This window comes from Myotis davidii, unplaced genomic scaffold (genome assembly GCF_000327345.1).
Source record: "Myotis davidii unplaced genomic scaffold, ASM32734v1 scaffold168, whole genome shotgun sequence".
NCBI classification, from domain to species: Eukaryota; Metazoa; Chordata; class Mammalia; order Chiroptera; family Vespertilionidae; genus Myotis; species Myotis davidii.
Genome location: NW_006383016.1, coordinates 5744250 through 5765631, shown reverse-complemented (window position 1 = coordinate 5765631; position 21382 = coordinate 5744250). Strand labels below are relative to the sequence as shown.

The following is a 21382-nucleotide window of genomic DNA, read 5'->3' as shown; positions in this document are numbered from 1 at the left end:
GGGAAAGAGGGAAAGTGTCTGAGGCTGAAGACAGGCAATACTCAGGTCTTCTGTCCATTGTAGGTATTTGTTGGTTTTCCACAGCTCGGTAGAGTGGCTTAGATAGAATAAATACGCACCTCGGAGAACTACACACACGTCCGTGTCTCCAATGTTAAATCTTTCATTTCTTCAGGGCAACAGTAAGAGAAGAGAGAGACCTTCTTGTTGAAAATGTTGACCAAATTGTTCCCCAAATTTTAAGATATGTTAGAGGGCAGTATCAGAGTCATCAGAATTAGCTCAAGCTTAAACGACATCTTTGGTTTGTGTGACTTTTCAAATGACTATTTAAATTAACATATTACAAAATGTAATATGCCTAAACATCGGGGTTCTACTTCCCGACTGCATTTTTACGTACCAATGAAGTGTAGTTGATGACAGTTCTTCTATTCCCTAAATGCTAATCCTATATGAACTGCAAATAGTAGCTCCTCCCGGTGGGAACTGACGGCAGCTGGCACTGCCACTCCTGGGAATGCCCACCTCCAGGGAGTGGGAGGCATTTTTTAAATGCATTCGCGTTTTGGGAGAGTTGTATGATATATTCTGGGACTTAACAGCAAACAAAGCTATATAGTCACTGTGACCAAAAATGAAATAGGAGCTAAATCTTCGCGTGTTCGTGATTTAAGGTGAAGAACATCTTGGATGACATCTTGGAGAAACTCCCAGAAGAGTTCAACATGGCAGAGATCATGCAAAAAACCTCAACTAGAAGCCCCTACGTTCTTGTTTGCTTCCAAGAATGTGAGAGGATGAACCTCCTCCTGCGGGAAATCCACATGTCACTCCAGCAGTTAGACCTCGGCCTGAAGGTAAGCTGAAGTGGGTGAGAGCTGGCTCCCCGCATCGGAAGGTAGTCACGAGGTGACCTTTTTCTCCACGCAAGGGGGAGCTGACGCCAACACCTGCAGTGGAAGCCCAGCAGTCTGCGCTGAGTTACGACATGGTGCCGGACACGTGGAGCAAACTGGCTTACCCATCTACCTACGGCCTGGCCCAGTGGTAAGCTGCCCCCACTGCCTTTGTCTGCCTCCATGCTAGTTCATTGTTCTGAAGTATTCAGCCCAAAAGATCTATAGGTTGTGATTTGTAACTAAACTCAGTAAGTGTGCAAACTACCACCAGTTTCAATTGTGTTTCCCTAACATGTTGCCTACTTCAAAAGCAAAAATGGACTAAAAGTCAAGATCAGAGCAAGATTCAAATTCGACCTCTTCCTTGTTAGCTATTTGAGCCTGGACAAAATATCTGACCTGATTTCTCATTTTATCGTCTGAAAAATGCACATTATAGAATTCCCTCACTGGGGGAATTGTTATTATGGCCACGAGAGGCAACTTGAAATTTCTTCATGTCAGTATAGACCCGCAATTTCAGTTTTTAAATAAAACAGTTTATTGGCTTATATGACTGAACAACCCACAGGTAGTTCCAGCTTCAGACTGCTTGCTCCAGGCCAGAACCACCCAGTAGGAGCTACAAATGGTCTGTGGTTGGTACCTGCCTGAGCTGGAACTCAAATCTCCTAGGATGGTTATTAGTAAATACTTGTTGTTTCAAATTTCGTCTTATTTTCAATATTTCTATTTCCATTTTTTGCTTTTTGAAATTGTTCTGCCTTATGCTACATCGTTTTTGCTTCAATTTTTACCAGTTTTTCTACTTCTGAGCTCTTCTGATTTAATTTCCTTTTCCTTACCCAATCACTTCTAATCCTTGACCTTGTTTATACAAGGAATCACTCCCTTTAAAAAAAAAAAAAAATACTTACTGCAAATTGTTTGGCTGTAGTATTTATCCTCTGCAGCCACCTGTTAAAGTCTTTTTCCACCCCTGCTTTCCCCATCCTTTGCCCCTTTTCCTGTGTTATACAGCCTCAAGTATTTTTTTTTCATCAGGGGTTTTTAACGTGGGGCAGGGCACTGGGCCGTGTTCTCAGCTAGCGGGAATTTTCCTTCTGGTGACCCAGGTCTCAGGCAGACCTTTCCTGCAGGGGGTTCGTGGGGATGATTCCCATTCGGCCCTGCCTCCCTTGCAACTCTGAGCCAAACCAGGTCCCAGAAAAACCCAGGGCCAGCCGGAGTGGCCCTCACCCTGGAGAACTGTATTGCTGGCTTTTCCGCTGGGCTGTCTTCTCTGTGCTCTGTTTCCCCACCATCTCTAACATTCCCTAAACCTCCGACTCAAGGTTCCACGTGTCCCCTAATTTTATCAAAGACGTTCATGCTTCCTCAGAGGTAAATTGCAGGTACTTCCTCCCTTGCCTAACTGCTGCTGAGAGGCAAGGACCTGAGTAAAGACAGCAGTTTCTCAAACCCCAGGCATGTGATGGATAAAACAACTTTACAATAACCTTTCCTGCTTTCCGGTAATTATCACATGTGGGAAGGCTGTTGTCAAATGCTCCACTCCTCTCTCTGCCTTTCCCAGCAACACGTGTCTAGTAACAATCATCGCAGCCTTCCCCTCCCCACCTCGACACATTTGAGGGGTCTCTCCTGTGTCTTCCTACACACCCTGCATGTACCTCCCTGCTCCATGTCGGCACCTGTCAGCCCAGATCTTACAGATCACCTGTGTACAGTCACCACATAACACTGAGAGGAGCTAACTAACTGCTGGGTAATGGAGACAAATTTTCCATATTCCTCGGTGTTTCTTGTCCCTAATAGTAACAGTTGTTATGATACGCAATCTCTGTTGGAAAAAATCTAGCCCCTTTAAGGGGACAACAGTCTGTAAATCATCAAGTAAGGATTCCACTGGTTCTCAGTGGGGTACCTTGCTACCACCACCCACCCTTCCCCACAGTTGACTGACTTAATCTTACTGAGACATGTCCGTCTTACTAAAAATAAAAAGCAAACCGATTTCTTCCTACCTTCTATGAACCAGGTTTAATGACCTCCTCTTGCGATGCCGAGAACTGGACACTTGGACACAAGATCTCGCCCTCCCAGCTGTGGTGTGGCTTTCTGGCCTCTTCAACCCTCAGTCCTTCTTAACTGGTAAGGTCTGCTGCTCACAGAACTGCACCCCCAGCAGAAATCCCGCCATGAGCAGCCTTCCCCGCCCTGCTCACTGTGCCTCACGCGGTAGCCATGACAGAAAAGGTGCAGGAGCGACAGAGGAAATGGCACTCCGGGCAGAACAGCAGCAAAGGGAAGGAGGCCCAGGAGCAGCCAAGTGAGGTGGGATGTGGTTCCTTCTAGGAAGTGTTTTCTGCCAAGGCACACACAGTCTCTGCCACGACAGTGCCCAAGCAACCAGGCAGTACTGACCCAATGGGCGCAGCTGTTCCAGTAAAAGCTCATTTCCAAAAGCTGCGAGGTTGTCCTGCAGGCCTTCGTGTACCAGCCCTGGCTCTCATGTGGCCACACGCAAATACACGGAACCCAGCGACACTGGGCGGGGCCAGGGCAGCCTCAGTAGATGCTCAGCTTGCTGGCGGCTCCTGGGAACCTTACGGACAACTTGACACCATTCACTCATTCTGTGCCCTCCCCTCCCACAGCAATCATGCAGACCACGGCTCGAAAAAACGCGTGGCCACTGGATAAAATGTGCCTGACGGTTGACGTGACCAAAAAAAACAAGGACGACTATGGCCACCCCCCAAGGGAAGGCGCATATCTGCACGGGCTCTTCATGGAAGGTAGGGAAGGCTATGCAAGGAAGGAGTGACCTTTGTTCCTCACTCAAGTCAGTTATCTGCCCTTCGTTTACTCTTTCTCAGTATTTGCTCGCGTTAGTGGGTGTTTACCTCATTTCTTGCTTTTTAAAAAATCAAATGCCAAGATGTGTATCCAACGTGAGCCATATTTTAAGGCATCTGGGGTGATGGCTTTCACTTAGATTTGCTCATGTATCTAATGTTAACACCACAGGATCATTTACAACCTACACTGAATTGAAGTTATTTTGCTTTTCAATATAATCAATTCACAATCTTTCTTCTACCACTTTTTTACTGCACGACTTCTCCGAGCCTCTACAAGAGCTGATGCACATTGTAAACCTCTAAGGCGGTAGTTCTCAATCTTCCTAATGCCGCGACCCTTTAATACAGTTCCTCATGTTGTGGTGACCCCCAACCATAAAATTATTTTTGTTGCTACTTCATAACTGTAATTTTGCTACTGTTATGAATCGTAATGTAAATAACTGATATGCAGGATGTATTTTGTTACAAATTGAACATAATTAAAGCATAGTAATTTATCACAAAAAACAATATGTAATTATATGTGTATTTTCTGATGGTCTTAGGCGACCCCTGTGAAAGGGTCGTTCGACCCCCAAAGGGGTCACGACCCACAGGTTGAGAACCGCTGCTCTAAGGGGAGGAGTATGCAATGTTTTCTAATTTTATTTGGCTATGCATTTGTACCTGAAGAACGTTTTCAGAAATGCCTGTCCTAGTCTTGGCCAAAATGCCCTTTTTTTTTTGTACAAGTGCCACACGTACACGTGTTTGAGTGCAGGTAATGGGAATGAGGTACCTGAACGTGGTGTAAGGTAAGGGGCCGTGGGGAGAGAAGGTGGTGAATTGGATGGAGGCTTCTTTTACTCTGTAGCATTCAAATGCACGTTACTTTTACAGGGAGAGCAGACTAGTTTGCTTTAGTGCAGCGGTTCTCAACCTGTGGGTCGCAACCGCTTTGGCGGTCGAACGACCCTTTCACAGGGGTCACCTAAGACCATCCTGCATATCAGATATTGACATGACGATTCATAACAGTAGCAACGAAAATAATGTTATGGTTGGGTCACAACATGAGGAACTGTATTTAAAGGGCCAGAAGGTTGAGAACCACTGCTTTAGTGTGTCTGGATTGTGATAGGATCTGTTTTTATAAAATTTACTTTTCCTTAGAGTGTAGGTGTTAAACTCAGGAGCAATGAATGGTCTGCTTACCGTGTGCGTGGGGCACGTGGCTAGCAGGGATCTTACCCTCCCTCTCGTACCTCAGTCCTGGCCCAGCTCAGTCAGAAAGTCACCAACAAGCAGCAGCGTGACAAAACCGGAACGTTTATTGCCTGCAACCATGACAAGACGCGGCCCAACACGTCCCACCCTGCGTTCTCTTTGCTGCAGGTGCCAGATGGGACGTCCAGTCCGGAACCATTGCGGAAGCCCGCCTCAAGGAGCTGACATCGGCGATGCCAGTCATCTTTGCAAAAGCCATACCCACGGACAGACAGGAAACCAAACACACCTATGAGTGCCCTGTGTACAAAACCAAAATGAGGGGCCCCCACTACATCTGGACCTTCAGGTTGAGGAGCAAAGAGAAGACGGCCAAGTGGGTGCTGGCAGGCGTGGCTCTGCTGCTGGAGGCGTAGATGGGACCTCACTCCTCCAGGCCTGGCGAACAGTGAGGATTTTTCATTGTCATTGCGCTGTTCTCCTGCACATTTATTCTACTGAGAGGCATAAAACATTCCAGCGTCTATAACTTTTAACTGTGTATTAACTTTTCTTAAACACCATCCTTAAAAAGTGGGGAAGAGAAAGAGGCAAACGTAGGAAGAATTACTGGAAACCTAGTCAGAACGTGTTCATGAACTTTTAGCTTTCCCCAGAACAGTGTCTCTCCCATTTTCAGGAAGCTCCCAGTGAAAATACCACCTCAAAAACAAAAGGGGTTGGAAGACTCCTGGTAAGTGGGATTTTAGTTCTTGTAAGATAAGTAAACAAAATCTTTTTTAAATTAAAAATTAGCTCTTACATTCTTTTAAAATATAGAAGCAACTGGCAGCAGGCAATCCTGAATGAAGAGGCGGACGCTACGAGGCCTCCAGTGTTGGTAACGTGGCAGTCCACTTTTTGTTCATTCAAGTTTTAATAAAACAGAAAGCTCTAGTACTCACATCTGCGGTTAATTGCACTTTGTAATTTAGGGGAACATTCTGCAATAGAAATTTCCAATCACCCAGAGCAGGTTACACTAGGTGGTTTGAACGATTGGTCAGGATAAGGTAAACTAAAGGTGCTGTAACAACTTGGCCTAGAGTTACTAACTGGGAGGTAAAAGGTCAAGGCAGTATCTGTAAACAATGTCTAAGGCAAGAGCTCCTTATACAATGTTTTCTCTGGAACTTACCTGCACTGTAACTGCTTTCTAATCACCTGTGTATATAAGATTCCTCAAGGTGCTTAGCTGTCTTCCTGAGATATCTTTGTAAGCATATAAACAATCTTAACAAAAAGTAGTATTTAGATCTACAAAGAATTTCTTTATAAAAACACAACTGTAAGACATCATAGGCACAAATGGTACATAGGGCATGTCTTGCTGGAATACACCAAGGTGAGCTGGCTGGTGGTTCTTCCTCCTCCTAATTATCTTCTACCAGCTGCTTTTGTAAGCTGAGAAAAGGAAAGGGCATGTTAGTGTGATAAGGAATTAATAGGAGGGGGAGGAGCACAAAGCCCCGAGCAGGCCTGACTCCTGCTTCATTGGTGGCAGACCCTGGAGGCAGGCCTCAGCTAGGGTTTGTTTCATTCTGAAACTGCTTTTCAAGTTTATTGGGAACCACAATTCCATCTCCTCATCCTACATCCCCCAAACCTCTCCTCTCTGCCCAGTAGGGTCAAGGCTGCCTCATACACTCCATTCTGTATTACACAGGTAGCCCCACGTTGAAAATCCTAGCAAAGAAGGAAATTTCCTGAGTCTGTCCAATGCACAGAGCTACATCCCAGGTGGATTGTAAGAATCAGCCTGAAACGAGGCAACCACGACCTGCCTCGAGTGTCTGCCACCTGTTCTGACTTGTGACACTCACCTCTCCAGATACTCCTTGACGTTGTTATAACCGTAAAACTTGGCCAGATGAATGAGGATCCCTGTGGCACAGCGGCCATCGCGCCTCCGACAGTAACTGCAGTTGCAGATCCCCCGGCAGGGAGGGCACATCCAGCCCTAGGAGGAGATGACGGCAGGCGTCCCCGTGGTGTCAGGCCTGGCTCAGCGGGCCTCTCCTCCAGGCTTTAGTCACCTGCTACCCTTTCATACTTGTCACGGGGGGAGGAGGATCTAACCTGTCTCCTTCCCTCTCAAAAAGGCCTAGAAAGTTTGATCACCCAACATCACATATGGACAAACACTGAAAGATGTTGGTTTGAGACAGGCCAGCTAGCATAACCGTAGACTCTGGTGAAAAGGACCAGTGAGACCTGGGTGTGAATGCTCGTGTTTCCACTTCCCATCTGTGTGCCTGTTGTTAAATCACATCACTTGAGTGGCAGTTTATAGTCATCTGCAAATTGGGGACGGTATGACAGTGTATCTACCACCCCTATGACTGCCGTACAAGAGGGTAAGAGCACAGAACCCCCAGATTCCAGGTCAGACTACCAACCATGCTACTCATTTTACAGAGGGAACCAAGGCCTAGGGAGGTTACAGACCTACTTCATAAGGGTAAATAGTTAACAACCAAAATAAAGTCAGCAGCATTAACTGATGTGAAACCTTAGAGCAGGTCTGGGCACACAGCAAGCAGTGCCTCACTGAACCCGACCACTGTAAGAAAGCTTGGCTGACCCTGGAAAGCCCAGTGCAGCCTTGTCTCCTATCCTATCCACTGGTCAGCCTGCTGCTCCCTTTCCAGAAGGAAACCCTATTCTTCATTTCTCCCCGCATCTTAAGATGGAGAGGGTTCAGGGCTCTGCAGCTACTGGTCCCTGAAAAAGGGCCCAGGGAGCCCCACCGGCAGGCTCCCCGTTCCCAATACCACTCATGTCACATGCGCACGCTGCTCCTACCGGGTCCAGCAGCGCCGACCTCACGTCCTCCCCGTAGCGATTCCGCAGGCATGGCCCACAAAACTGCCCCCGCACGCCGCCGCAGCTCCGGTTCCGACACACTGTCTTGGTGTCGATGGTCTTCTGCCGACACTGATGGCACGTGTTACCCTGAGGGGAGAGGGCGGTGAGGACTGAGCACGGATTCACAGGGTGATGTCCACAGGGCCCCACGCTGCTGTGCACAAGCTGCACTTGCCCCTCTCCTAGAGGCAAGTAGACCATGGCACCCTCGGCAGCCTGTAAGCACTTTTAGTTCTGGGGCCAGAGAAGCATATTCGGGCAGATGAGATGGAGCAGGGAGCCTGGAAGAAATGATCAGAGAAGCAGGAAGGGCAGGGCCCACGAAGGGGGGCAGGTGACGACGAGTGCCATGTGCCCCGACAGCATCCCTCAGCTCCAACCTGGCTCCTAGCGACTAGGAAAACCTCACAGGTTAATACTGCCTGCAACAGTGTCCCATCCCCAGTCTACAAGGTGTCAGACACCACAAAGCTTACCACTGAGAGGAACTCTTTTTTTTTTTTTTAATTTTATTGATTTTGATCTGCCCGCAACCAAGGCATATGCCCTTGACCGGAATCGAACCCGGGACCTTTTAGTCCGCAGGCCGACGCTCTATCCACCGAGCCAAACCGGTTTCGGCACTGAGAGGAACTCTTAACCCACTGCCTACCCAAGAGTCTCTCGAACTTCAGTTTCTATGGTCATATTAACCAAAAAGCACATTATATTTTTCAATGTTTAAAACATAAAAAGGTATATATTCAAAGTAGAACTATAAATAAATGTTTTTCTAAACAATACCCCTGCCTCCCTCCACACAAACCTCTCCTCTGATGAGAATTCCTGCTCCGAGCCGCCTCCCCTTCCCCGGTTACAGCTGACCCTCCAATTCAGAGCCCATGCGGTGCCCTGCAGAGAGGGCCTGGGGGGTACGCCCAGACACAGTGCACAAACAATGCAGGATTTCAAATCCTAGTGCCTTGGAGTCCCAGTCATGTGCCCCGTTGTCCTATCTAACTTACCAGAACTTTATCATAGATTTTATCTCGGACAGTTATGGCGACATTTTCCAAGTCCTCTTCAGTGATGTCCTCCACGGGCCGAAAGGAAGATGCGCGATGCCGCCGTCGATAGCCCTGGCACCTCCCCTGTGGGAGGAGACGGAGCAGAAGCTAGCGTTAGATATGCTGAGGGGTTACATTTTTTTAAAATTTCACACTCTTAGAGTTCTAACACCATTAATTAGTATTAACTGTGCCCCTCCTCTGTTCTCCTGAAATCTTCATTCACTGAGGCGTGTCCAGCTCCTTCCATGTTAACTCTGAGGACAGGGATGTTGTTAACACAATGAACAGCCAAACCCACCAATGGGAAGAGTCTGGAGTTCCTCCCTCCTGCCTGAAGGCACCTGAAATGCCTCAGTCCTAACACAGAGGCTAGGAGGACTCTCTTTCCTTTCCCCCAAGCAAAACCCCAAAGCAGGCCAGAGCCTTGGCCAGGCCTGCGCTGCCGCCACCGGAGGTCCAGCTGGGGCTCTGAACCCCGCGCTCCTCCCTGGGGCTTCCAGGGCTCTCCCGGGCGCCGCCCTTAGCAGGAGAACCACCTGGGATCACAAACTGCCAATTCTCAGCTGCTGCAGATCGCCTGGAGCGACTATGATGGACACCTGTGTTCCGGACCACTGGCTTAGACAAAGTAGCTTGTTTACTAAGGTCAAAAAATACCCCACTAATTGTCTTCCTTCTCCTGAAGCGGTAAAACTCTTCTGCAAACTGGGCGGCGGAGATGGTGAACTTCTCCAGGGCGAACTTCTCAGGCGGCCGCGCGCTCCGGGTGGGGTTTGTGCGCCTGGGGACCTGCCCCTCCGAGAAGGCCCGCCTCACGGTTTTCTTCTTCTGAAAGCAAGAGCATAGGCGTGTGCAGCTGGGTGCCTTCTGGAATACAAGCCGCCTGGCAGTCGGAATAAATAATGAAAAGGAGCGCCACTTACGGAAGCCGAGCTTGGGGTTCGCACTGGGAAGAAATCAGGCACCGAGTTCAATTCCGCCAATAACTGAGCAAGCTGGAGTTTGGAACAAAGAAAGGGTGGCACATAAGTATTCCCAAGTCTCGTTCACCCAGCACCTCATCACGAGTCTTCAGTTCTGCAGCCGTGAGAAACCTGACTAACGTAGTTTACATTAAGATCTTAACAGTTGTTATCCCTTTAACCCAGTGGTTCTCAACCTGTGGGTTGCGACCCCTTTGGCGGTCGAACGACCCTTTCACAGGGGTCGCCTAAGACCATCCTGCATATCAGATATTGACATGACGATTCATAACAGTAGCAACATTACAGTTATGTAGTAGCAACGAAAATAATTTTATGGTTGGGTCACAACATGAGGAGCTGTATTTAAAGGGCCAGAAGGTTGATAACCACTGCTTTAACCTCACATGTAAAGATGTTTGTGGGGACAGGTGAGATGCCAGGATCACCACTCACAGTAATAAAACCTCCGCCTACTCCTCATGTACCAGGGCAGGGCAACATGAACACGGCCCTGGAATGGCCAACGCCTGGAGCATCATGACCGGGCCCCCTCGTTAGCAGTGAGGCCTGGAACACCGGTTTGCACACCTGAACCAAGTTTCCTCACATTCAAAACAAAACGGCTCAACTAGATCAGCAGTCGCCAACCGGTGGTCCGTGAGGCCCGAAAGGTTGGCGACCACTGAACTAGGTCATTCTGACAATTATTTAGAGCTCCAAGAAACCAAAGTTCTCATCAGTAAAAATTCTGAAAATATTTCCAAATAAACACCTAAGAACAAGTAACAGCCATTAATATGCCAATCGTGCCATTTCACTAGGATTCTTTTTAGTTTTAGGTCCACACACATGGATGGGAGTTACTAAAAGGTCGGGCAGAACCTAGTTTGTATTTTAAAGAGGCAGACAGCTCAGTATTAAAAATTCCCTTTAGCTGATAATAAGACACGTGTCCCTGGGTAAATTTCATCCAAAAGCAAGCTTCCTATTTTCTTGCGTAACTTACTTGCCATATAAGATTGTATATACAGTATCATTACATGACCTTCTTTAAAAGAAAATATTAAAGACATACACCAAAATGCTAAAAGTGACTATGCGTGGTAGGATTTTTAAAATTCTGTATATACAAAATTATGACGCTAACAACCGTCACTGACCGATCACGTGCAGAAAAACCATACACAGATTTCGCTTTGTTCCTTTAATCGAGGGAAGACATTTTAAAATAAAGTTCCGTTTGTTTTAATACCTAGACCTGTTTCATTCCTTCAGATAATGTCCTGAAACCATAGCAGGCGATCCCAGGAGACAGGTTTCTGGGCTGCAAGACGCCTGCCTGGCCTGCCCACGGCCACTCCTAAGTGGGCTCCCAACACCTCATTTACAGCTTCCTTTTCCTTCTGCCAGGAATGGGCCAGTGGTTCAGCTCCTCTCGGCTCAAAACCTCACTCTACACACTGGCAGCGGCATGAGCTCGAGGTATAGGGCAGGGGGCTAAAACCAATGCAGGAGTCTCTTCCTGTTCCCAACCCAGAGCTCCCAGGGAGCAGCTGCTTGGGGTTCAGGAAAAGAGCAAGGATGCAGAGTCCCCGAGCACATTTCCTAAGAGGAGCCAACGCAGAGCTGGCAGGGTGCAGCCTGTGAGCCTGGCCGGAGCCCCGTGCCCGCCCCCAGGTGCCCGCCCCCAGCTGGGGCCTTACCATGGCCTTGTTCTCCTTGATGTTCATGGTCCTTTTCAGCAGCGCGTCCGAGCTCTCCTCGTCCCTGGAGTCGTCCTCGGGCTCTGAGGCCGAATCTTCCCTTTCCTTCCCTTCTCTGTTGCTTTTCTTTCTCCGGAGAATGGCTTTTGTACTGTCCTGTGAGCAAGAGCTGGAAAACAACGGCTCAGCAGAATTCTTCTCGTCGGCTGTTCTGGCCAGTTTCTTGGGGAACTGCAAGGCTACGCGGAGACCAATACTGCTCCTAGGCCTGCTTCTTCTGGGCGTGGCCTTTTCTTCTTCGTCATCTCCCTCCTCCTCACTCGCTGATGCCTCACTACCATCGTCGCTCAAATCGGACCCCTTGAGCTAACAAAATGAGGGAAAAACAAAGATGTTGTAACAGACTTCCAAAAGGACACATTTAAAACCATCAGACCTTATATTAGGAAAGAATTAAATAGCTGAAAGCTCTTCCTTCCTCTTAGGAGTTCCCCTGAGCTTTTCAGTCAAGTAGTTTGTGGTGGATCAAGCCCAAGGGCAGGCACTAGCTGCACCCTGCCCCCACGGAGCTGAGTTTCGAAGGAGGACTCTCTCTGTGGTTTGCAGCCTGGACCAGCGCTTCCGCTCAGGGTGGCCCCGGGAGCACCTGCACCACCTGGGAACTGGGTAGGAACACAAATTCTCAGCCACTGGCCGGCTGCGTTCCTTTCAGATCGTTGGGCTGGACACAAAGCACTGCACATTGGGCTCCCGCACAGGGAACGGCCAAGCTGGCAGGTCTGGATGCCAGGAACACAGAGAACAGTCAAAGAAAACGGTGTGCGGGACCTAAGACTCACCTCCAGATAGAAATGGGAGTGCTAGCCCGGCCTGTGAGCCCAACCTATGAACCAGGAGGTCACGATTAAATTCCCGGTCAGGGCACATGCCTGGGCTGCAGGCTCCACTCCTAGTAGGGAGGGTACAGGAGGCAGCCGATCGATGTTGCTCTCACATCGATGTTTCTCTAGACTCACCCTCCCTCTCTCTGCCAAAAAAAGAAACAACAAAAAAACCCCACATATCACCACAAAGCACATCAAAAAAATTCAAAGTCAAAATGCATAGGGAAGACTCCAAGACTTCTGCCAAATTAACTACACACCCAAGAGCACTACTTCACACACAAGAAGTAATGACTTTAAAGACCTTATTACTCCCAGACAGACCCCCTAAGCAAGTCTCTGATAAGGACCTTAAGGGACACTTGAGACACAACCCCCAAACTCCAGAACAATGGATTGGGGGGCCAGGGATTCACCCTGGAATGGCAGTGTTTACATTGTGTTAATAGGCTTTAGAGATAAACAGGTAAGAGCAAGTAAAATCTTTCCCTTTGTGAAGTGACTTCTTCCAAGTAAAAACAGAACTCAGAAACAGGACGGAAGCTATTGCGGCCACACTCCCTCGTGTGGCTCATTATTACCTTTCCTTCTGGGCTACTGTTTACACCCAGGTCGCTCTGTGTAAACCCCTCAAAGTCCTCTGTCTCCGAGTCGGTGTCCTCTATAAAAATTCTCCTCAGCTCTTCTGTGAAGTACGGGGAACGGAAGCGCACATCCTGCTAAATTAAAAGCACACATGTGAGAGAGAGAGAGAGAACGGGTTCCCGGGGCACCAGGCCGTGGGAGCTGTTTAATGGGTGCAGGGGTTCCGTCTGAGACGATGAGCGCATTCTGGAAATGGATAATGGTGTCCGCTGCCCAACATGGAACGCATCTAAGGTCACCTAGTGTCTCGCTGGCAAGAAACCAGAAACGTGCCTGCACTTCAGAATAGTTACGCCCAACCAGTGTGGCTCGGTGGTTGAGTGTCGACCTGTGAACCAGGCGGTCTCAGTTCGATCCCCAGTCAGGGCACATGCCCAGGTGGCAGGCTGGATCGCCAATAGGGGGCAAGCAGGAGGCAGTGGTCAATGATTCTCTCTCCCTCCCTTTCCTCTCTGAAATCAATTAAAACAAAAATTAAAAGTAAAAATGGTTACAATGGTAAATTTTGTTATGCATGTTTTACCACCACACACACACACACACACACACTTTCTGCAGCTTACAGAAATTTAAACCCATGAATTGAATGATTTCAAAAACTCCCTGTCCGCAGCCTCCATCAGCTTGTCCGACCGATCAGCACGGCTGGCATCTCCTGCCAGGCTGGCCATTAGAAATGCCTGCTTTCCCAGATATCCATAAAGCCGTGGGGAGAAGCTGTGAGGGAAAACCTGGCTCCCGCCCAGGCGGGCCTTCCTCTCTAACAGCCACCCTCCGCGGCAGTGAGCACGCCTGCCTTTCCCCCACCACAGCGTCTCCTCCGCAGGAGAGAAGGGGCTGGAGACCCTGCCTCCCACGCACACCACTGAGCAACTGCAGTGGTTCCCTCACCCCCTGCCACAAGGACTGACGGACGGACGGATGCTGCCACCCTCCACAACCCCCAGCAGTGCCCAGGCAGCAAGCAAGCAGAAGGAACTGACTCTTAAAAAAGGAAGTCATCTTCGAATAAAGACTTTTTCTTCCTTTTGAACTAATGGAAGGAAGAAAACTGGGCTTTCTAAGTGGCATGCTTGGACGTGAGAAGGGAAAAGCAAGCATACAGTTCGGAAAGGAGACCCATAAAGAGCCTCCTCCATGCTGGCACCCAGGGCTGGGGACCGGGGCCCCAGGTGCCTCTGACGCCGCCTCCTTCCTCCCCCAATGGAGCAGCTGACCCCTCCTCACAGCACGTGCGGTGGGAGAATCTGTATCTGCCCCCATGCCTTTGCCTGAGTGTAATGATGCACTTCTTTGAGCTCAGACCATCTCGGGAGAAAAACAGATACAATAGACAAGTGGAAAACCTTACAGGGGATAGAGAAAAGTGCCTATTTCCAGCACGTTTTAAGCTAAAAAATGTCTCCTATGAATTACCGTGGGTAACTGGAGTGTGTGTGCTCAGAGCTTAATTACTTTGTTCCTTTGTTGATAGCTGTGGTGCAGCTGCTTGGAAAACACACACACACACACACACACACACACACACACACGCACACGCACGCACGCACACACACACGCACGCACACACGGGAAGCTTCTTTAAAGTGAAATTCAGATTGTGTTTCAGAGTGACCAAACTCAGCACTGCCACACATACTGTGTACGAGTTCATGCGGCTCCTCTCGGATGGTTAACATGGACCTGAGGGGGGTTGGGGGAAGCAGCAAACGAGGATTTATGATTAAGGAAGAAAGGTGCCCGGCTGGCTCCCGGGAAAACCCACCACAAACCTGCTATCTCCGAGGGCAGGAAACATCTGGTTCCTAGAGCCCAGAGCCGGCCCCTGCAGGCTGTTTTGGGGCAAGGAGTCTAGGTGTGGTTCCGACACCCAGGCCCAGAGCCTGAGGAGGCCAGGCCCCTACAGCAGCGAGTTCCCACCGTCCAGTCCTCTGGAGTTTCTAGCCTTTGAGCTGGCCTCACAGGGCAGTGGTCAGCCTGGGAGAGGTCAGTATCTTTGGCGTCCAGCTCTGATAGAGAAAAAGAGCTGAGCCACAGTCCTAAACCAAGGCCTAGGCGCGTATCCTCCTTAGGCCACAGGGGGCAGGAAATGTCTGGAACGTGGGTCTGCATGAAGCAAATATGCACGCCACACAGCCTCGCTGCATTCTAGGTTACAGTCCTCGCACCGGCCCTGGCTCTCTGGGATTCCTTGGTTATTTCTTAAAATCAATACTAGATGATAGGTTATGGGCCTTGGTCAGTTCTACAGCTGAGCTAAGAGATAAGATTAACTCCTGGAAGGGAGTTGGGGAGATAGGAGAGGAGGCGAGGAGAGGAGGGTCAAGAACACCAATGATGGAGCTAGTACAGAGGAAGCCAGACAGACAATGTGGGGAGGGCAGGGGTGTGTTCCGATCTCCCTGACTAGTCAGGATTGGTCCGACCGGCAGTCAGAGATACTGGTACTTCTGGGCTGGAGGGAGAAGCCCAGCCTTCCATCGTGGAGGTTACAGCTGAAACCAGGCCAACCACTGAGCCCACTAAGTGAAAAGTCTGCAGACAAAGCCTCGAGAACACCCACGAACGGGGACAGGAAACACAGGAGCGGTGACAACACAGAACAGGAGGTGCAGCTGAGAGGAAGAGAACAGGGGAGTGGAAACGGGGCTGGCGGGGTCACGGCTGTGGAGACAAGTAAGGTGAGGCCCACAGAGAGGGAACCCATGTCCTAGGAAAGAACAGCGCCCACCGAGGCCAGCCGAGGAATGAACTGCTTCCCTTCCGGTACCTGCCCGGTGGAAGCAAGGTGGGTTTAATTTACAGCCTTTAACGAGAGACCACATGGTGGAGGGAGGAGGAGGAATTTTGAGCGCCACAATGACCCTGGGAGAAAAGGCTAGGTCTTTTGGCGGCCGTGCAATTGCTCAGGCACAAGATAAACCTCCAGGAACCTAACAGAGAACTGTAACGTACATGTGCCACAGATCAAAGTGATTACAGAGAGAAAAATGCTCTCCCCAGCCATTCCAAGAGGGAGGTGCAGACAGAACCACGCCGCGGGGACAGGGACGCAATTGCCCCATGGTAACCACACACTCCAGCGCTGCTCTGTGTGTTGTGGACATCTCTGTGCCGGGCAGCCCTCCCCTGCCAGCTGCATGGGGGCCTCTGAACCCAGCCGTGCCACAGGCAGCAGCCCCGAGAAAATGGATCTGATCATGTGAGGTTCCCTTTATTTAAAAAACAAAAATTACTGTACAAAAGGATTTAAACAGCAAAAGTGAGTGAGGTACTCTCACCAGTTTCTTGAAACATGAAGGCCTGATGCTTACAAAATAAAATGCTGGGCAATGAACTGACATCACCAACCTCAGACCATGGTCAGAGAAAAGGACACCTGAACCACGATCCAGGCTTCCGGCCCAACACGCCTGCCTGAAAGGAAGCATCCGTACCTGTTTCCCTGACTCCAGTGAGTCAAAACTATCGCAGCTCTCCTCGGATGAGAGGGTTTCCATGGGAACGTCATCTCCGAAACCGACAAAGTCTTCATCATCACTAGGGGCGTTAAAGATGTCAGCCACTTCTTTAGGGATCTGTTTTGGATTCAAAACAGAAAAAAAATAAAATAAAACCAGAGATTGTTATAATCACAGGGAAATTTTCCAAAGCGGAGTAGGAATTAGCATCTCATAACTTTATCCATCTGCCTTGGTTGCCCAGTAGACCCCACTAACCCTGAGCAAAATGTGCTTTGGCTCATACCTTAGGCAACAAGGGAAGGGGGATGGAGCTAAGACGTCTTCAAATCCCAGAGATGTATCCTTCCTTACAGAGACTGTCAGGACCACGCCTGGAGAGAAGCCATTTTTGATCTCTTGACAAAAAGTGAGAAAATAGCATTGGTTTCGGAGAAACCGATATTTTTCTCTTACCGTGGATCTGTCTTTAAATGGCAACCATGGAAAAGACTCCGTAAGGTATTACTAGGCTCCTCTTAATTCCCATCTATATAGTTCTTTATTTTTTTTGTTCTTTTTCCTATGCTGATTCAGAAAATTCACACAATGAAATAGCTTTCCTTCTTCTCTATATTCTGAGTCAACTGTAGAGTTTTAGAATTCCAAGGGCATGTAAACGCTATTTTAGGCAATTACTCCCAGCGAGAATGTGGTCAGCACACTTAGCCTCACAAACACGTGTCTGCTGAGAGTTCATTTTCGTATGCCGACTACCTATCTGTTCCCAACTCCTGATTTTGAAGAAGTTCAAACACGGAGAAAGGGGAGAGACTAGTACAAACACTGTGTATTCACATGGAACCCCTATTTGTCACCACAGTTGCTTTCTCTCTCTTTCAACAAATAGCTTGACCCATAGGCACTTGCTGATATTTGTCTGTTTGTGACCTAGGAAAACAGTGATTTAATATGAGCCAACCTAATCCACGTATGTTCAAAGTACTTCACAGACATCACCCTAAAATATTTCAACACACATCCCCCAAGGAAATTTTAAATGCCAAAATTTCAAATATCACCAATAGTACATCTACTAGTGTCTAGTAATATTAGTACTGGACACTGAAGTGTTAAGAAAATTAAGTAAAAAGAAAAACTTTAAATTAAAAATAGCCTTTCCCTGTTCGTAGCAGCACTATTCACAAAAGCCACAAAATGGAAGCAACCCGACTGTCCAGGACAGATGAATGGGTAAACGAAGTGTCCTATACACATGCATCGGAGTAGTATTCAGCCTTAAAAAGGAAGGAAATCTGCCCTGGCGGGTGGCTCCGTTGGTTGGAGTGTCGTCCTGTACACCAAAAGGATGCACGTTTCATCCCACTGGGTGCAAATGATGGGTTTCACTCTCACATCTCTCTTCTCTTTTCTCCTTCTTCCTTTTCTTCTTTTTCTTCCTCTCTCTCTCTATCTCTCTCTCTCTCTCTCTCTCCCTCCCTCCCTCCGTCTCTCCCTGCCTTCCTCCCTCCCTCCCCTTCTCTCTCTAAAACCGATAAGCATATCCTCGGGTGAGGATAAAAAAGGAAAAGGAAAGACATACAACAGCTATTGGAAAATTATGTTGTACACCAGAAACTAATAGAATGTTAGAGGTAAATTATATCTCAATTAAAAAACGTTCTAATCTACAGTCTGAATGAGTGGGGCGAGGGTGGGGCCTGAGAGTCTGCATTTCTAACAAGCGCCAGGGTCATCCCACGTGCTGGTCTGTGGAACACAGTTACAGAGATCCTAGCCCATTTTCTGTTCCTCTCTGTGGGATGTAACTTTCCCTCATTCATCACAGCTATGTGTGTGCATATCCTTACTAGAAGTAACTTACAGCAGACTCAGTCTCTTTCACCATGTCTCCCTCTAGTACCAAGAACAGAAACTGTATACTTAGAGGTACTTAAGTATCTGAATAATTGAAGAGCAGCATCAACTAATTTTTTTAAAAGAAGGAAATACTGTCATATGCTACATGAGTGAATCTTGAGGACATAATGCTAAGTGAAATAAGCCAGTCACAAAAACAAACATCGGATGGTTCCACTCACCTGAGGTCAAACTTATAGCCACCGGAAGCAGAACAGTGGTTGCTGGGGGCTGAGGGGGAGTGTGAAATGGGGAGGGATTGATGAATGGGTGGAGTTTCAGTTTCATGACATGAAAACATTCTGGAGGGTGCACAACAATGCAAATGCCCTTCATGCTACTTCAAAGTGGTTGCGACGGTCAATTTTATGGGTACCTTACTACAATTTTTTAAAATTCAACAACATGAGACAAATTAAAAAAGGCAATTTCAAAACGTGAGAAAAATTTTCCTTCCTTAAATAAACGCAGTCCTTTTCAAATTCACTGGACAAGTCTAGACCTCCACCAGTTCTCATGCTACTTAAGAGGGGCATGTGGTTTGAGAACCCAACCCCTTCACCTAAGGCAGGTGCAGATACACCACCTCATGTGTCCAGAACTCAGTTTTAATGACAAGAGAACCACACATCGACCCAGGTATCCGGACTCCAAACCCAGAATTTAAGAGAAAGTCAGGGGACAAAGCTGTTGGCAGAACCACAGCTGGCTGGAATCCAGCTTTGTTCTATCCCAACAAAGCTATGCCAATACAAATGAGTCCTGCCCAGTCACTGCCTCATTCTCCTTCGGTAGGTCTTTCCAGTATTTCTTAAGTTACATAGAGCAATGCCTCGAGGCCCCATTCTAACCTCTGCCAGCCTGAGCCTCAATGAAAATTCACTGAAAAAACTGGTAAGCTAGAAAAAGATGCCTCCAGGTGCCAGCTGCTTTTCAATCAAGTATTTTGCCTCTGACTATAATTAATGTACCATTAACTTAAAATTTTTTACTTTATTAATTTTTTTAAAATTATTCATTTTTAGAGAGGCAGGGAGAGGGAGAGAGAAGGAAAAATCTATATGAGAGCATAGTATCGATTGCATGCCCCCAATCTGGGATCCAGCCCAAACCCAGGGCACATGACCTGACCAGAAATGGAACAAGCAACCCTTTGGTGCACTGGACCACGCCCAACCAACTGAGCCACACCAGCCAGGGCAAAATTTTATATTTTAAAACTAAGTATAACTTTTAAAGGCTTTTTCACCCTGGCTGAGTGGTTCAGCTAGTTGGAGCATCATCGCGTACACCAAAACGTTGCAGGTTCAATTCCTGGTCAAGGCACATACCTAGGTTGCTGGTTCAATCCCCAGTCTGGGCACATACAGGAGGCAACTGGTCAATGTTTCTCTATCACATCTATGTTTCTCTTTCTCTCTCTGCCTCTCTCTCTCTCTCTCTCCCCCTCCCTCCCTCCCTCCCTCCCTCTCTCTCTCCTTCCTCTCTCTCTCCCTCTCTCTCCGTCTCTTCCTTCCCCTCTTTCTAAAAAGAAAAAAGTTAATATTAAACATATTCTCAGGTGAGGATTAAAAAAAAAATCAAGGCTTTTTCCATATCTCAATGATATTTAAATCCATGCTTCCTGATTAAAAAATACCACTTCCTAGCCAGGAGGAACATATTTATCATCTATTTAATTTTTGAAGGGGAAAAAACCCCTGGGATTCTCTTTAAGGTCAATTGATTCAAGAGCTGGTTTTGATAAAGCTTTAGGAAATGCTTCTTATTCCAGGAACACCACTGCATATAATTTCACCTGGAAACAAGCTCCACTTTAAGCCCTAAGGAACAGCATAAAGGAAATTTATGCATACCTTCTCATTTTCCTTATTGTTTCTTGAAGCTTTGGGAGCAAGGCTGGCACACTTTGCAGGGTGAACTATCCTGCAACTGGGAAAGGCCTTTTACACAGAGGAAAGCATTTGTTCAACCCACGGCAAAGGGGATTGTTCCACATACCCTCCTACCATAAACCCTGTCATTTCCTTAAATCGCTTATGAGTAAATTGGTTGGTCCATAAGAAGCCTATTTACCTTGCACCATCTACCAAACAAAACAAAAGACTAAAAATGGATCAAACCAAAATATAAAATCTAAAACTATAAAACGTCAAGAAGAAATAAAAGGAAATCTTTTAACCTTGGGTTAGGCAAAGAATTCTTAGATACAATACCAGAAGCATAATACAGACTTTTACAATGTATAGACAATCAAAATTAAGAATATCTGCTCTTCAAAACACAGTTAAGAGAATGACAAAAAAAAACCCCAACCAACTGGAAATTGCATATCATTTATCTGATAGGAATCCATACCCAGAATATATAGAGAACTCTCAAAATCAATAATAAAAGCAAATAACACAATTTAAAAATGGGCAAAAGATGTGAGCAGACACTTCACCAAAGACACACATGGCACATAAGCACCGGAAAAGATGTTCAACATCCATAGTCATTAGGGAAATGCAAATTAAAGTTGTAATGAGAGACAACTACCTACCTATCACATGGCTTAAAAAAGCATGACAATACCAAGTGCTGACAAGGATGTGGAACAACTGGCATTCTCATAAACTGCTAGGGCCACTGTGGAAAACAATTTGGCAGTTTCTTATAAAGAGAAACATGCCCTCCCCCCATGATCCATCAATCCCACACCTAGGTATTTACCCAAGCGAAAGAAAACTTATGTTCACACAAAATTTGGAATTAGTTTTTTTTGCAAACCTAGAACCAACTCACATCAACTAGGGAATGGATAAACAAACTGTGGTACATCCACACCACGAATACTATGCAGCAATAAAAATAATTACTGATAGATCCAATAATATGGATAAATCTCC

The 21382-nt window shown here is 47.3% G+C and overlaps 2 protein-coding genes across 5 annotated transcripts in view; one reads left to right on the top strand and one right to left on the bottom strand.

Moving 5' to 3' along the window:
• Window positions 1-5394, top strand: part of DNAH11 (dynein, axonemal, heavy chain 11) — a 198265-nt gene extending 192871 nt beyond the window's left edge. The window contains exons 78-82 of the mRNA XM_015558132.1: window positions 678-860; window positions 935-1050; window positions 2944-3056; window positions 3563-3703; window positions 5147-5394. Coding sequence (XP_015413618.1) covers window positions 678-860; window positions 935-1050; window positions 2944-3056; window positions 3563-3703; window positions 5147-5394 — 801 coding nt within the window. The remainder of the gene's footprint in view (window positions 1-677; window positions 861-934; window positions 1051-2943; window positions 3057-3562; window positions 3704-5146) is intronic.
• CDCA7L (cell division cycle associated 7 like) lies at window positions 5063-16706 on the bottom strand. Of its 4 annotated transcripts, XR_001512383.1 has the most exons (10): window positions 16569-16706; window positions 13068-13205; window positions 11603-11968; window positions 9858-9929; window positions 9592-9762; window positions 8890-9015; window positions 7823-7972; window positions 6841-6977; window positions 5781-6421; window positions 5063-5543 (listed from the first exon to the last, which is right to left on the bottom strand). XR_001512383.1 is itself a non-coding variant. In XM_015558190.1 (9 exons), exons 1-9 carry the CDS (start codon window positions 16629-16631, stop codon window positions 6391-6393), a joined length of 1254 nt encoding a protein of 417 aa, XP_015413676.1. In that variant the 5' UTR covers window positions 16632-16706; the 3' UTR covers window positions 5063-6390. The 4 variants fall into 4 exon arrangements, 3 of the variants coding, with proteins under 3 accessions (XP_015413676.1, XP_015413677.1, XP_015413678.1); XM_015558190.1 differs by having other exon boundaries at window positions 5063-6421; XM_015558191.1 differs by having other exon boundaries at window positions 5063-6421; window positions 13068-13202.
• Window positions 16707-21382: the final 4676 nt, after the last annotated feature.

What these genes read in the sequence shown, in the direction of transcription:
- CDCA7L (XM_015558190.1), bottom strand. Translation starts at nt 16,631, where the DNA reads ATGGAAACCCTCTCATCCGAGGAGAGCTGCGATAGTTTTGACTCACTG. An exon ending in GAAGGAAGACAATTAGTGGG is followed by an intron (nt 9,016 to 9,591) that starts GTATTTTTTGAC and finishes CTCCTCCCACAG; the next exon opens with GGGAGGTGCCAGGGCTATCG. An exon ending in GGTCGGCGCTGCTGGACCCG is followed by an intron (nt 6,978 to 7,822) that starts GTAGGAGCAGCG and finishes ATCTCCTCCTAG; the next exon opens with GGCTGGATGTGCCCTCCCTG.